The 16,709-nt window shown below is 50.2% G+C and overlaps 2 protein-coding genes across 2 annotated transcripts; one reads left to right on the plus strand and one right to left on the minus strand.

The window, feature by feature from the left end:
- Positions 1-3,506: 3,506 nt before the first annotated feature.
- LOC124694153 (flavonol 3-sulfotransferase-like) lies at positions 3,507-4,695 on the plus strand. The gene has a single exon (XM_047227171.1). It carries the CDS (start codon positions 3,659-3,661, stop codon positions 4,664-4,666), a length of 1,008 nt encoding a protein of 335 aa, XP_047083127.1. The 5' UTR covers positions 3,507-3,658; the 3' UTR covers positions 4,667-4,695.
- Positions 4,696-13,134: 8,439 nt separating this feature from the next.
- LOC124702958 (protein EGG APPARATUS-1-like) lies at positions 13,135-13,362 on the minus strand. Its single transcript, XM_047235141.1, has one exon. It carries the CDS (start codon positions 13,360-13,362, stop codon positions 13,135-13,137), a length of 228 nt encoding a protein of 75 aa, XP_047091097.1.
- Positions 13,363-16,709: the final 3,347 nt, after the last annotated feature.

The raw sequence follows: 16,709 nt of genomic DNA on the forward strand, positions 1-16,709 counted from the left end.
ATATGCATAAGAGCATCTCCACTCGCGGCTCCAAATAGGCGCAGCTACTTCTCTATTTGGGGAGGCCCGTCCCGCACCGGTTACCACTATATTATTTTATGGGTCGGGAATAATTCAAACTAAACCGGTGAATTTCATTCAAATTTAGTTATAATTTAGAAGTTGAATGAAAACTACTAAAATTCAACTAAATCCTAGTCTACTCGCCTTTGATCAGCGCGCTCGACGGGCCAGCCTTGTCACTGTTCTCCTCCTTGGCCGCCTGCTCCCGCGCCTGCCTCTCCGCCCTTGCTTCCCGCATATGGTGGTACATCATTGCGCAGCCGCATCCTCCGGCCATGTCTCAACGAGGGTTACGGGGTAAAAGAGTTTATGACCATACCCATAGGAAGATCCTTAATTACTGAATCTGTGTGGCAGGCAATGGGAAAGGTGGTGATTATGAGGGGTATAGAGCAGTGCTTCTCGGAGCACCTTTATTCGGGTGCAACAAAGAAACATTAAATCATGATCAACTAAATAACTATGCTAGTGGTGGATCCGCAACTTCCTGAGAACTCATGAGAACTATTTCATCCCACTGCAGCTTTCTACATTATTACTTTCACAATCTTAGTTTCTTTTTAGTATCTACTTTATTTTGTTTTTCTCTCCACACCAAACACCAAAATACTTTTCTCACACTCCTATTTAGAACTAAGGATAACTCGTGTGTACATCTTAAAGAATATGACAAGAAGCAACAAAACCATTGCCAATCAGCTCCACCGTGGTTTGATACTCTTTTGTCGTCGTGATCAACGCAGCTCTTATAGGGAAATAACTCATGCGACGGCATCCCACGTATTCTGGCGCGTCCCATAACATGGCTAGCTCCTCTTTATAACTAAGGATAACTTATGTGTACATCTTAATGAATATGACAAGAAGCAACAAAACCATTGCGAATCAGCTCCACCATGGTTCGATACTCTTGCGCCGTCGTGATCAACCCGACTCTCATCGGGAATTAATCTTGTGCGACGGCGAGGTCCCACGAATTGGCTGGCGCGTCCCATAACGTGGGTAGCCCCTCTTTCAACATCCCAATGTACATATTGATGTTGTCACCGTTACACGGTTGTTTCGGCCCTTGAATCAACATACTCATTTCTTTGTAGATCTAGGAGTTGGGAGAGCTTTCCCTTACATATGTATTAACCAAAGTAGGTATAGCAAGCTAAAATGGATGAAACAAATGGAAAAAATGAGGTGGGGAGGACGAGGGAGACAACCGGATCCATTTTTGTGGGGAGGGGAAAGAGGGGGAAACTAAGTGGTGTAGATGGCTCCATGTGACTAAATGGTTGGTCTCAGGTTAGGCATGGAGCACCACGCCTTGGTGCACCACAGGGTATATCGGCTACCCGTGGCCCACCCACATGCCATGCGCCATGGGTATCTGGACCCTTTTGTGTAATCACGGACCACCACTTAGCCATGCCGCACCACGCACATGTGCATCACGGGTACCAACCATACATGTGGCGCACCACCGGCTAAGTGGCTCCAGACCGACCAACTCAGCCCAGGAATACCCGTGGCGCACTAGTTTTAACGATGTGCCAAGGGTAAGTTGGCCTTGGTGATGCACCACTACCCGTGGCACACCACTGTTTCAGTGCGCCACGGGTAAGATGATTAACTATAGGTGTTTTTCTACTAGTGTGATCTAGACCTACGAGGTTGATCTGAAGCGAGTTCAGCTAAGACAGGGAGGGAATAAAAGAGAGATAAAAACGAGAATTAAGTGAAGGGGATTACTTGTGTCACCGGACTTCGTCGTCGCCGGAGGAGAGAAGAGCTTCAACGCGGAAGGAATCTTGGGCGAAGAAGGGTTGAGGAGAGCTCGGACGGAGGCAGGGAGATCTTGAACGAGAGGAGGACGGAGGCGGAAGGCTCGCCATTGCCGGAGAGAGGAGATCAGGAGACATTGCTCCAAGTACAACCGCCTCTCTATCGCGAGAGAGCGAGCGGGGGTTTCCATTCCCGACCTACACACTTGTGGATTGTTCTCCTAGGGAATGCTGTGGAATGGTCAAGGTAAATTCAGCCCATCGACACCCAAATGACTAGGTGGGATCGCCCTGGGAAATCCAGCTCGTGGTTTCATCGGCCAGGGAAAACGTGAGAAACCCCTCGGGAAAGCCTGAAACCAAATAAGGCATTAGTGGTGGTGGCTCAGCAATTCCGCTCAGCACACACCTCAAAGGTGAGATGTCGGGATGCAAGTGGGAGATTTGTAGAGCTGGCTTGGTACGTGGTATGTTCTCCTGTTTCCCCTACCTTTTTCTAATATATCTTTTCGACTCAAATTCCTAACTTTTCTTGGAATATTGTTTTTCACATTCCGGACTTCCTATATTTTGGACTTGAACTCGTGATTTACATGTTCAAGATAGTAGACATTCTATTTACATTCGTATACTCATTATATAATTACTCGAGAGTGTGTCTATATTTGTATTCCATCGATTTTCATTTTTGCAATACTAAACAAAACAAAGAAACAACTAGGCCTAGTTTGGTAACAAAGTATTTCTAAAACTGAAGTATTCCAAAACTGAAGTATTTAATCGTGTGGGAAAGGAATACTGCAGTTTCTTAATAATGTAGTATTTCTCTGTTTTGACAAATACTGCAGTGCGTTTGGGAAATGTTGTTTCTAGCTGCGTAGAACAGCTAATGAGTGTTGGAGTGTGTAGCAAACTACAATGATAATATCCAGTGGACACGAGGTCTGTGCATGATTGAATAGGCAGATTACCTCCTACGCAAACGGAGATGTAGAACGTTATTTCCTACGGATTGATCAACCAAAGAACGAAAGAAACATGAACCTGCATGGATTTTGCGGCCAGCTGCCAGGTGTGACGTGATGTTGGCACCATAATGAGCACCAAACTGCATGGATTTTGCGGCGCGATGGCTCAGACATGCATGCGAAATTGATCGATCTGCTCTGTTCAATTTCCTTATTCCCTATGGAACTTGATCGATCTGCTCTTCACGAATGCTGAGCCGAACGGGCATTCTTTTCCATTTGTTGAACTTGCTTTCTCCACGGCTGAAGAAGAGGATATCGCCGCAGGAGATCCGTTTTGCCAGGGGACGAAGCAAGCCAGTTTCTCAGTTTAGAAAAAAAGAGGTCCGAGGTAAAGTTTTTAATACTTCAAAAAAACTACAGTTTTGGAGATACTTTGGTTTCCAAAACAACTTTTTTCCTTGGCCCCAAACACGTTGAAGTATTCAATACTTCATTATTTTAAAAAACTGAAGTATTCTCAGAATACTTCAAAAAAGTGGAGCTCCCAAACGGGGCCCTAAGCATGATCGGGCTGGGCTTCTGCTCCTTGGCGGGCACGGCAAGGTATCACTTTCTTTTTGTTTTGTTGGCAAAGACAAGATTCCACTTGTCTGGCCGCACGGCACCCAGGTCAAAGTTTGATCCACCGCTAGTCAAAATTAGCCCAAGCACGATGCAATCATGCAACTCCATATATATATTCTCCCCAAATGAGTGGAATTGCCATCCTTGAGCAGTGATCACTACTCACCGGAGTACAATCGCTTCTCTGCTATTGACATCGCCCTGCAGCTAACTCCGTTCTCGTCATCCATGGCCGCCATCCCCACCATCACTTCCGGCCCTGTTCCGTTCACGGACGTCGACGACGGCACGGTGCCGAAGCACCCGGCCAAGGAGGAGTTTGGGGACCTCGTCGCGGCCCTGCCGCGCAAGCAACAGGCCGGTCTTGAGCTGCGCCTGTACCAGAGCTTCTGGCTGCCGGAGCACTGGGTCGCGGGCACTGTCGTCTTCCAGCGCCGCTTCTCACCACGCCGCGACGACGTGATCCTGGCCAGCTACCCCAAGTGCGGTACCACGTGGCTGAAGGCGCTGGCCTTCGCCACCATGACGCGCGACGCGTACCCGGAGCCGGCGCAGCACCCGCTCCTCCGCCTCAACCCGCACGACTGCATCCCGTTCCTCGACGAGATCTTCGCCGATGGGCAGGAGACCAAGCTGGAGAAGCTCCCGTCGCCGCGGCTCATGAACACGCACATGCCGTACACCTTGCTCCCCGAGTCGGTCACCAGCGGCGACGTGAAAGTTGCGTACATCTGCAGGGACCCCAAGGACATGGTCGTCTCGCTGTGGCACTTCCTCCGGCGACGCCAGCCGGAGCTCTCGTTCGCCGAGCTGTTCGAGCACGTATGCGACGGCGCCGTGGCGGTCGGCCCGATCTGGGACCACGTACTCACCTACTGGCGCGCGAGCCTGGAGCGCCCCGACCGGGTGCTCTTCCTCAGGTACGAGGACCTGCTGCAAGACACGGGCAAGCACGTGAGGAGGCTGGCGGAGTTCCTGGGTCGGCCGTTCTCGGCCGCCGAGGAGAGCGCCGGCGCCGTGGAGGGTGTGGTGGAGCTGTGTAGCTTCGAGAAGATGAAGGGGCTGGAGGTGAACAAGAAAGGCTCGTCGGGGGCATACCACGCCATGCCCCGTGACGCATTCTTCAGGAAAGGTGTCGCTGGAGACTGGGTGAACCACATGACGCCAGATATGGCAACGCGGCTAGATGAGATCGTCCGTGAGAAGTTTCGTGGCACGGGCCTCGCGGCTCCTTGATTTGGATTCTGTCGGCATGCTCGGATTTGTTTTGTTTATAATCAGGTCATGTGCATGCATGTTTCAGTTCTGGACTCTATGCTTGGTGAATCAGTTGTGGACTCTATGTCACATTCACCGTCTTCATTATCGAATAAAGATGCTTGTTTGTGTGATTCATTCGTGTGGATAGGTTCATTCAGTTTCATGAACTTAAGGGAATCTCAAACTGAACGAACTTCGTGTGCATTGCGGCATGATTTATTGAACCAAGTTGATTCATATTTAGTGCTCCCTCCATCTCAAAATGTAAAGCATCCTAGGATTGGTCAAAAGTTAAACCTTACTAATTTTGATCAAATATATAGAAAAAAATATTGACATCAACAATATCAAATGAACATATTAAAAAAATAAAATTTATGGTGAATCTATTTATGTTGATTTAGTATTGTAAATATTCATATTTTTGTGTATAAACTTTTTTAAACAATAAGGCACAAAGTGGCCAGCTTTAAATTAATAAAGCTCAAACGGCTGATGATACAAGAATGCTGAAAACAGCTTACAACATCCAAAACCACAGCAAATAAAAGAAAAAACAAGAAACCCAGCTGGTGTTTCAAAAAAATAACAAGAAACCCAGCTCAAGTCCTCGATATCCTCAAGCGAGAATGAAGCACCCGGGAGCGGCCGAGGTGAAGCGAGGTAGAAGCATCGAAAGCGAAGCAGCGGAGACCCGCCTACCCCCTGATCCATCTATCGCCTGGCAGTACTCCTCCATTGCCGGAGAGGGTCCCTACCCCCTCATCCTGGCTCGAAAGGACGCCGAACCGGCCGCAATGGAAATGCTCCCCTTGAGCAGAGCACATAGCAGGAACCAAGCCTAAACCTAGGGCTGGAACAGAGCCCCAATACTCGCAGACTGAGCTCACCTTGCGGAGCCATGTCGCCCGCCAAGGGTTCACCCACGCAGAGCTGAAGCGGCGGACTTGGTCGTTCATGTAGAAGGACAATGTCGCCGAGCAACACCGCCACCACCCAACTGCACGAAGGCAACATCCGCACACCCCGAAAGGTTCCAACAGCAGCGCCTCCAAGGAGGACACGCCGCCCGTGGCGCCGCCGCCGCCCAACACAGTTAGGGTTTTCACCCCGGGAGCGCAACAGGGGTGGGGTGAAGGGAAGGGAGTACCTCGACGTCGCCACCAAGGAGGAAAATGGCGCCACTCGGGCGTCGCCGACGTCGCAGCCGAGACCGGCAAAGGGATTTCTCCCGGACTCCACTTCCAGCCACCATCACCACCTCCAGCCATGGAACCGGCGGCACAAGGCCCACGAGTTCCAGATCCAGCGTGGTGGGAAGCGCCTAAGTGAGGTTGAGGGGATACTTCAGATCTGGCGCCGCCAGCCACCGGAGCAGCCCCGCGCCACGACCGCCGTTCGCCGGAACTTCGCCGCCCACGCGGCCGAGATGCCGGACCGCATCCGCGCCCACCGCTCGCCGTCGAAGCCGGTGGCGCCTCACCAAGCAAGGCCGCCGCCTCCCAGTCCCGAGCCCCCACCGAGGGAGCCGCCAGACTAACTCGTCCGCGCCATCCGCCGAGCTAGAGGCCGACCGTTGGAGAGGAGAGCCTGTCGCGCCGCGTCCTTGGTCATGGCGAGCCCGCCATAGAGATCCTCCACCTAGCCACCGCAGGGGAGCCGAGAGCTCAGATCCCCACCGCCCCCTTGTTGACTGCCAAAACCCACCGGCGGGCAGCGGCCTTGTCAACACCGTAGAGCCGGGAAGAGCCTAGAGCTGCGGCTGGCTGAGACCCCTCCGAGCGACGGCCCGCAATGCTCTTCTGGTCACACGCGGCGATGCGAAGTGCAGGGCGTGCCACCTGACCTATACCTGGTCGGGAAGGTGATGGGGATGCCTCGCTTAGTTTCCTGCAGGGCATACATGTAAACGTTAAATACGAGCCTCGATCGGCTCTCGGGTTATCTCGTGAATCGGCTCAAAGAGCCGATCCACCCATGATTCGTACGGGGTGCACGAATACTTGGTGGTCCTGCTTGATCAAGATAAAGCTAATTAGATCTACGACGATTTAGGGTTTTCACCGCATAATCGGATCATCCTACTCCGGGTTGGGCCTCGCGGCCACGCACGGTGCTCGTAAGCCGATCCTAAACAAGGCCTAAAAACCAACATGAAGTTGATCCTCGGAACATCCTGTTTAGGACTTGCGAACGCCACCCTACGTGCCACCTGGATCCTCCCCCTTTGTAAGGCCTAACTATTGCGAGATATTAAACTAATCCTTGTAGAACAAGGAGCAATCGTAACGGATCAGATCTACTAAATAATGATCAAGCGGGTGCCGCCCCCACACCTGAGATAGGCGTGAGGGCGGCTAGATATGCAAGGGTTGCACTACGTAAGCATGCTTAAACGAAGGACAATGCTAACCCTAACACATCTATGATAACTACGTTGCTCGCCATCAAAAGCGCTTCGAGTACGAGCAACGCATGAACAACGTGGGGCTTGTGCTGCCTAGATCGCAAGATGCGATCTAGGCAGCATGTCGCTTACCCGATAGAAACCCTCGAGACGAAGGAGTTGGCGATGCGCCGAGATTGGTTTGTTTTGGGGTTGAACGTGAGTTGTTGTTTATTCCATAAACCCTAGGTACATATTTATAGTCCAGGGGACTTTCTAATGTGGGCGTGCACCAAACCGTGCACGAGTAAGATTCTACTTTCTAAACTAAGATGCGATCTAATATTTTACGGATACAAGGGTAATTAAACCCATCTTGGTATAACGAGCCGATTCACGTAATCCTCCAAGTATATTTCCTTAAGCCCATCTTGATTGCGGCCCACCTCGACTCGGTTAAATTCCGGTGATAACACATGCCCCCCTGGTTTTGGAATTGGTAATTCCAAAATCACTCGCTTTCCTTCGTCGGGTCATGTCGTGGCGGAACCGTCGCGATATCCGTCACCATGATGACTTGCCTTCTCAACTTCTCCGCGTGACTTGGCAGTCCTTTCTCTTTCTTTCAAGCACCACTTCCTCGGAAACTGCTGTGGCATTGAATTTCCACCATATCCCCTTTTATTTAACCGCTATGAACAGATTCCGCTCTGCATCTCCCTCGCATTAGCGGTCCAAAAGTCCTCCTGCGCCATCATGTCCTCTTCCTCCTCTCGCCCCATCGGATCCTTCCAGCCAGCTCCTCCCTGTCCCGTGAGCCGACGCCGGAGCACAACCCGGCGGCGGTCCATGCGGCTAACACCCGTCGCGCCATTGCGGCCGGGGAGGAGTCGGACCATGACTTCTCCATCTGGTCCGAGGACGACCAGGTCCTCGACGGACGGGGAGAGCGACCTCCGTTTCCTCGCCGACGGGGAATCGGAGGAGGAGAGCGATGACGATCGCTTCTCCTGGGACGACTTCACCTCCTCCGAGGGGGTAGGGGAGGAGGAAGAGGAGGAGGAGGAGGACGACGACGACGACTCCCTCGAGGGCTACCCGCCAGTGAAGCGCCTCCGCATGTGGTGGGACGACGACAGCAGTGACGACGAAGACGGGGATGAAGCCCCCGTGGAGGGCTACGGGAGTAGCGACGAGGAGCCCATCGGCAGCAGTGCCGATGAGAGCTCTGAGGATGACGATGAGGGCAGTGACGGCCCGTAGATAGGACCTCTAGCATAGGGTCAGTAGTAGTAGATGGGGCAATGTATCCCCCTAGTATTTCCTTCTGGGAGTAATCAGCTCTTTGATGTAAGAAATCCCGCCTATTAATGAAGAACTTTTTCCCCAATTTCGATTTTGCTGATTTCCTTTTTGAGCTTAATTTAGCCGATCCTCTCTTATGCTGACCCTGCCGATTCGTCCCCTTTGCCAATGCGCAATGAGCCGATAGCAACGCATCGGTCCTTTGACATTCACCCTTCCATCCTTCAACTGATGATTCTCTTTCCAGTAGATACTGTGGGACTCCCAAGAGAGCCCTTAATTCTCCCACCGAGTTTCGGAGATCCTCCTTAGCGAGCGCTCATCGTTTTGTGAAGAAGGTTGCAACAGAGATCAGCCGATGGTACCCCAATCGGTTCCTCAATAGAGCATCTACCAGGCCTGTTGCCCCCGAGTCTCAGCCAAGGCAAAACAGAGACAAGGATACGCAAATGAGCTGCATAGACCTGGGCTTGATCATGTCTGAGGAGCTTCTTATGCAGAGCTAGCCGATTTGAACATAAATCGGCTTCTCAAAGCAGAGAGCCTTCAAGGCGAGGTGCCCCCCGAGTTTCTTCAGTTCCTGCCGGCCAGATAGGCTCCTTTCCTTTGGTGGACCTGATCCGCACATCCAGGCTGCTCTTGGCCTTGTCCTTGAAGAGCTCCATTGATCCTTAAGTCGATGTCTGCACATCGGCTATGCTTAAAAATTTTTGAATTCCCGGCCGATTTGTGTATCGGCCCCCATACTCCAATACCCATCGCCACAGGATGGAACACTTCTACTGCATATCCTCGTGTTTTATCCACTTGGGCGCCCCCCCGAGCCGATTCTGTCAAGAGAATTGATGATATCGGCTCTGTTGGATCATGAATGTGTTGAACCCAGGCAGTATGGATGGTGAGGATATTCACGGCCGATTATCGGAATCGGCCTCCACGTTGTTTGCTCGGTGAAGGTTTTGTAATGTTCCTTCATAGACCCTTGGGGCCGATCACAAGGATCAGCCTCGCCAAGTTGCACATCGCTTGGCTTCAACTACATGGTCGAGGCCGGTGGATAAAACTAGCTTAACCCTTCCCTTTGTCACATCGATGCGCTCGCGATCGTCCAAGTTGATGCCCGAGAGGGGTTCTTGGCCTCGCTGCTTCCCATGCGTTCATGCCAGCCGTTGAAACTTCGGCCGAGTCATCGGCTTGGACGACCTCTACCTCATCACCATCCCATCTGTATTATGCATTGGTGCATCGTGGAGGGAATGCAGCAGCTTGGCGTGGATCCAATCTCTTCCCAGCAACACAGCATAACTGCTCGTGCTATCAACGATGAAGAACGTCGTAGGGATAGTTTTTCTTCCTACGGTCAGATCCACGTTCAGAACTCCTTGTGCCTCAGACGCTTGGCCGTTGAAGTCGCTCAACGTTACGTTAGTCTTGATTAGATCCGAACTCGAGCGTCCCAGCCCGACGTAGCATAGAGTACGGCATGATGTTAACCGCCGCTCCGGTGTCCACCAGCATCTTATTTACAGGCCTCCCATCGATATACCCTCGTAAGTACAGGGCCTTCAGATGCCTGTAGCTCCTTTCTCGTGGCTTCTCAAAGATAACCGGCCGTGGGCCGCAGTCAAGTTGTGCCACGGATGTCTCATCTAATCCTGGAGCACTGAACTCCGAAGGGAGGATAAACACCATATTTGTGCCAGCCGATGTTTCATCATCGGCTTTTCTCTGTTCGGGGCGCCACTCTTTTCTTTGTGGCTGACCTTCCTTGTCCAGGGTTCGCAGAATTTTGGCGGCCAGATCAGGCCGTGCCTTCCTTAGCGTGCGCAGGTATAATCTTTCAGCTTCTTCCAACCCACGCAGACGCTGAACTCTTCGCTTACGGGAATGGCCGAGCCCATCGGGGCACCACACGGGCTGATGATATTTGTATTCTTCACCACCGTCCTCTAGCTCCTCGAGATCTTCCACCGAGCGGACTCGGCATGCTTGTTCCGAGGCGGGAAAAGCCCTAGACGGCTGAACACGGACACGTTAGCGGCACCCTTCTTCCTTTGTTTGCATTCGGGCGGTCCTCGATTGTTGGCAATCGGCTCATTCCCGAGTCCCAGACAATGTTTGAAGAACGGGCAGTCCCAGTGCTTATCCATGTCACCCTGCCCCCTTGGCCTTCCTTTGGCGCGACGATCGTACCCGTCGTTGCTTCTACCATGTTGGCGGTACCTTCTGACCTCGGTATCAGACCGAAAATTTCTTTCGTCATCTACGTCGTAGCGCCGACGTCGGTCGTGGTGTTGCTCGTATTTGTTGAGGAGGCGCCCGGAGAGTGGGTGTTGATACTGCATGCTTCTTATCCCCTCCCTTGCCAGGTACCGCCTGTCCTCATCTTGGGGTTGGTCGCGCGGATCGGCCCCCTCTTCATCCTTGCCACGGGAGTGGCTGCTTTCTGTTTTCTCTTTGTCATGGCGGCTTGCAGACCCTGCCATATTGACACCAAAGGAAAACTTTGGCTGACCTATGGGGTGGCTGAGATCCACCGTGTCGACGCCGGGCCCCGGACGTGGGTCTCTACCGAACTTGACATCGTGCGGCCGGGTCTTCTCAGAGGAGCCGATGAGTTCAGCTTCGAGGATGGCTTTGATCTCATCGCACGTGACTGGCGTGCCGCCCGCCATCTCAGATGTAGATGGCGATGTGGTTGATGTAGACGTTGGTCCCACCGGGCGTGCCAGAATGTGTTGACTGCCAAAACCCACCGGCGGGCAGCGGCCTTGTCAACACCGTAGAGCCGGGAAGAGCCTAGAGCTGCGGCTGGCTGAGACCCCTCCGAGCGACGGCCCGCAATGCTCTTCTCGGTCACACGCGGCGATGCGAAGTGCAAAGCGTGCCACCTGACCTATACCTGGTCGGGAAGGTGATGGGGATGCCTCGCTTAGTTTCTGCAGGGCATACATGTAAACGTTAAATACGAGCCTCGATCGGCTCTCGAGTTATCCCGTGAATCGGCTCAAAGAGCCGATCCACCCATGATTCGTACGGGGTGCACGAATACTTGGTGGTCCTGCTTGATCAAGATAAAGCTAATTAGATCTACGACGATTTAGGGTTTTCACCGCATAATCGGATCATCCTACTCCAGGTTGGGCCTCGCGGCCACGCACGGTGCTCGTAAGCCGATCCTAACCAAGGCCTAAAAACCAACATGAAGTTGATCCTCGGAACATCCTGTTTAGGACTTGCGAACGCCACCCTACGTGCCACTGGATCCTCCCCCTTTGTAAGGCCTAACTATTGCAGATATTAAACTAATCCTTGTAGAACAAGGAGCAATCGTAACGGATCAGATCTACTAAATAATGATCAAGCGGGGTGCCGCCCCCACACCTGAGATAGGCGTGAGGGCGGCTAGATATGCAAGGGTTGCACTACGTAAGCATGCTTAAACGAAGAACAATGCTAACCCTAACACATCTATGATAACTACGTTGCTCGCCATCAAAAGCGCTTCAGTACGAGCAACGCATGAACAACGTGGGGCTTGTCTCTGTCTAGATCGCAAGATGCGATCTAGGCAGCATGTCGCTACCCGATAGAAACCCTCGAGACGAAGGAGTTGGCGATGCGCCGAGATTGGTTTGTTTTGGGGTTGAACGTGAGTTGTTGTTTATTCCATAAACCCTAGGTACATATTTATAGTCCAGGGGACTTTCTAATGTGGGCGTGCACCAAACCGTGCACGAGTAAGATTCTACTTTCTAAACTAAGATGCGATCTAATATTTTACAGATACAAGGGTAATTAAACCCATCTTGGTATAACAGGCCGATTCACGTAATCCTCCAAGTATATTTCCTTAAGCCCATCTTGATTGCGGCCCACCTCTGACTCGGTTAAATTCTGGTGATAACACCCCTTCACCGGTGTTGCGGGCTTAGCCCGGCAACGCCTCAGGGAGCAGCGGAGAGGGGAGGGAGGAGGGGAGGGGGCGGCGGCAACATGCTCTAGGGTTTCGCCTTCCCAGTCGCTAGGAGGGGGCAACGCGAGGAGGAGATAACGTCACTCCGCCCAGTAGTAGAAATTTGGAATCAGCGGCTCATCATCCTTTGTGTATAAATTTGATTAAACTTTAAAACGTTGACTTTTAACTAATCCTTAGACTTCTTACATTTTAGGGGAGTATAAAATTAATTTGAGAAGATGAATGGACTGGAGGTGAACAAGAAAGGGTCGTCGGGTACGTACCACGCCATGCCCCTTGACGCCTTCTTTAGGAAAGGTGTCGCCGGAGACTAGGTGAACCACATGACGTCAGAAATGGCGGCACAGCTGAATGAGATCGTCCTTGAGAGGTTTGGCGGCACGGGTTTGCGGCTCCGTGAATTGGACTGTCTGACATATTTGGATTAGTTTCTAAATTTAACAGGTCCATGTGGATGTACGATTCGCGTGTGTGGACTCTATGAGTGTGTGTAGTATGCGTGCCTGCTTGTGTGTTGTGTTGTACCGCAGTCGTTTTTGGGATGAATGAAATAACATGATTATCAGTATCTTTCTTTTTTGAACTGTGATTATCAGTATCTGATTGCGCTGTAATAATTGGATAACGGGCAGAAAAGCGCGACCCAAATGCATTCGTAGAGGTTTAGCAGTACAGTGCAGTACATAGGTAGTTGTAGACAAACGCGGATAATACATCTGACAACCGAGCAGTAGATACGACGGAGGATTTCGATGCTACAGGTTACGAATCACCTCACGGAGCGAAAGCGGCAGCAGCCACCGCGGCACCGGCGGTGCGGAGGAGATAGTAGTAGCGCTGCGGGTTGGCCTCGAACGCCAGGCGGGAAATCAGCAGCCCTCCGGATCCGGGGGCCTTCATCATGGCCACGGCCGCCGATGCCGGCCAGAAGAACATGTACGCTCCCACGGCGATCACCGCGGCCGCGGCTGCGCCGAAGATGAAACCCGCGGGAACCCCCATCGATTCGCTTGATCCGAGAGTTTGGTGTGGGTCTTGGAGTTGCAGAAACGGAAGAGTGAGAATGGCAATGCGCCAATACATCTGGTTATATATTCTACGTCAGCACTGTACGCCGTCCGTGCATTTGTTGCTTCCTCGGGAGAGGAAGAGTTTGGAGCTAGGAAGCGGAAGACGAGGTATTCACTCAGGCAGTGAGTACGAAGCGACTACTCCGTTGAAATTCCAGTGTAACCACAACATAATTGAACCACAAGGTGGAATGCAAACAAGGTGGAGTACGCCATGCTGCATGGAGTCCATACACAACCGTCTCATGTATTCTATGGAGTACTTCACAAATAAATGTACATGCGAGATTTTCAAAATAAATTATGAAGTGGAGTGAAAAATACATTAGGAATATGTATCTCTTGTCTTTAATGCATTCACCTCCAAAGAGCTGAGTGCACGTAGAAAACAAGACGAACATGTGCTCAATATTATTGGGTTTGATTTCCGTACGATGAGAGAGAAGCAATTGAAGTACATTGGCAAGATATGAGTATACTATTTTGTGGATAAAGTTTAGAGCTAGATATTGACGTATTTGAGGACGGAGAGAGTAGTCATGCAAACAGGGCCGTCGCATATACTTCATGTTATATGGAGTACTCCCTCTATCTGATTTTACTAGACATGCATGTATAACTAGGTTGTTAATTTGATCTATATAATATGAATTATATAACACAAAATTATATCATTAGAAAATATAAAATCTAAATTTTATAATGATATATTTTTTATGGGATTTGCTAGTTCTCAGTTAGCTGAGAACTAACTTCGTGCACAATCAAGTTTTATATCATTTGATTTGTACCATGATTCGTGCTAGTCATGAATTGTACCTAAGATTTGATGGCATTAGTCGACTGACGAAGCTAGTTCTCAGTCAACTGAAAAATAGTCACACCTATTTTTTTAATATATATATCTTATGTTAAATTGGTTAAATTGATGACCTAGAAATACACGTAAGACTAGTAAACTGAAACGGAGTGAATACAAATTTTGGATTATAATGTCCCACTTTTTGGTTTTGACACTTTATTAGTGTACGAAATATAGGGTACCAATTTCATGTACAATATGCCACGGGAGAAATTTCAAATGTTATAAAATAGGGCACCACACCTTGTGCCCTATATTTAAAATTGCAAGCATATATGACACGAATATCATAAAACTCATATTTAAATGATTCTAAAACACAAATAAAATCTCAATTGTACTTATATTATATCACTATTACACAAATAGTTCATGATTAATTTTCACTCAAATCAACTCACAAATACGCAAGGTTCATCGCATACAACATACAATTCATCACATATAACATGGAGCTAGCGTCTTTGCTCGCCAAACCATGACCACCACTTCTCAATGAGATCCTTAGTTATGGAGATCATCATGGAAACCGGAATCGCGAATCTCATGGTAGAAATAAATGATACTCCCTCATAATTACATTGCGTTCTAGGTTTAGTCAAAGTCAAAATTTATAAATTTTAACTAAAATATTTAGGAAAAAATATAAGCATCTATAATGTAAAATCTATAATAGTAGAATCGGATTTTATATTATGACATTTGGTATTATCAATGTTAATATTTTTTCTTATATTCTTGGTCAAACTTAACAAAGTATGATTTGGACTAAATCCAGAACGTGAAGTAAATAAAAATGGAGGGAGTACAACGGTGACTCTGCAAAATAGTTGAGCATCAATTGGTTATGTCCCTCAACCCTAGCCCTCCGCAACCTGTTGAAGATGCTCTTATGGAGTACCCCCATATTTTTGCGCCATCAAATTCAGAAGTTAATCCTGACACGTTATGTAGTATGTACCGCATCTACTCAATACGTACGTGATATATATACACATTTAGCACATATAGAAGAAAGAGATTAATACTCATTAGTAATGAGCATTACTGAGATCATTTTAACCAGACACCACTTATGAGAGATAGTGGGCAAAATGCACTACGAACATTTTACGCACACGCCTGCCTCAGGCCACGGTAGCACTGAGGCGCGCGCTCGCGATGTATGTAGTCGCCAGTCATCTGAAAAGAAAACCCATGACTCGTGCGACAAGAAGACCAAGCATGAATTGGATAAAGAAATCACGAGAAAGAAGATCATAGATGATGCTAGCCACGCCGCCTCCGAAGCTCACAATAGAAGACACGGCAGGGATGAAGAAACCGCAAACCAGCCCATTATATATGATGCCAGCTACTTCTCCTCCAAAGCTCAAAAGAGAAGACACAACAGGGATGAAGAACCCACGAACAAGGCCAGTGTACATGATGCCAGCGACGCCTCCGCCGAAGCTCAGAAGAGAATACACAAGGGGGATAAGGAAACTACGAACAAGGCCAGCATACACGAAAGCAACGATGCCACCACCGAAGCTCAAAAGAGAAGACGCGACGGGGATGAAGAAACTACACATAAAACCACCGTACAAGAAGCTGGCGATGGCACGACGGAAGCTGAAAAGAGAAGACGCGAGGGGGAGCAGGAAACCGCGAAGTAGACCGGCGTACATGAAACCAGTGACGAGACGCCAAAGGAAACAAACGACGCAGATCAACGAGCCGGGGAAACCGCTAAACAAGGAAGCAGCGACGCCGGCTCCGAAGTTGTGGAGTAGGAAGAAGTAGAGTTTAGGGATTATCTCGAACGCCTCCCGCGAGATGAACATCCCGGCGGCGCCTGGCGCCTTCATCATATCCACCGGCCATAAGAAGTGGGCGTAGGATGCGACCACGACCGCCAGGACCACGGCCAAAATCACCACCATCTCGTCGTCGCTTCGTGGGGATGAAAACGGTGCCCTCCTTGAGTGGCTGAAGGTGGGGGCTCGGATAGAATGAGGTGTGGAAGTGGCACATGGAGCGTCAGAATGGTGGATTATACACCGTGTGAGCGAAGTGTGCAACTCGCATGCGCTCTTCGATCTCAGTGTGCATTGGCTGCATATGTTGGGAACTAGCGAGGCAGGAGTGAATTTTATTTTGCTTCGACATTTGGAACGCCCAGGTCATAGTCTGGGGCACGGAGCCCAACCGGGGCGAGTGGAGCGACGAGGTGGGGCCACCTGCAAGCCAAGGCCTGGAAGATGGAGCGCGCGCGGCATGCCCAAGACAAGGATGGGGCGCGCGTTGCTCCTGCGACCAAGAGGGCGATCCCTATTCCCCGCTCATTGCGGGAGCGATTCGCTCCCGCCTGAAGCGGTGGACAGGGTGGGCCGGCCCATTAGCGGCAGCGGTGTGTTTTTTCTCAGGTTTTCTTA

Source organism: Lolium rigidum, chromosome 3 (genome assembly GCF_022539505.1).
Source record: "Lolium rigidum isolate FL_2022 chromosome 3, APGP_CSIRO_Lrig_0.1, whole genome shotgun sequence".
In the NCBI taxonomy this organism is placed as follows: domain Eukaryota; kingdom Viridiplantae; phylum Streptophyta; class Magnoliopsida; order Poales; family Poaceae; genus Lolium; species Lolium rigidum.

What these genes read in the sequence shown, in the direction of transcription:
- LOC124694153 (XM_047227171.1), top strand. Translation starts at nt 3,659, where the DNA reads ATGGCCGCCATCCCCACCATCACTTCCGGCCCTGTTCCGTTCACGGAC.
- LOC124702958 (XM_047235141.1), bottom strand. Translation starts at nt 13,362, where the DNA reads ATGGGGGTTCCCGCGGGTTTCATCTTCGGCGCAGCCGCGGCCGCGGTG.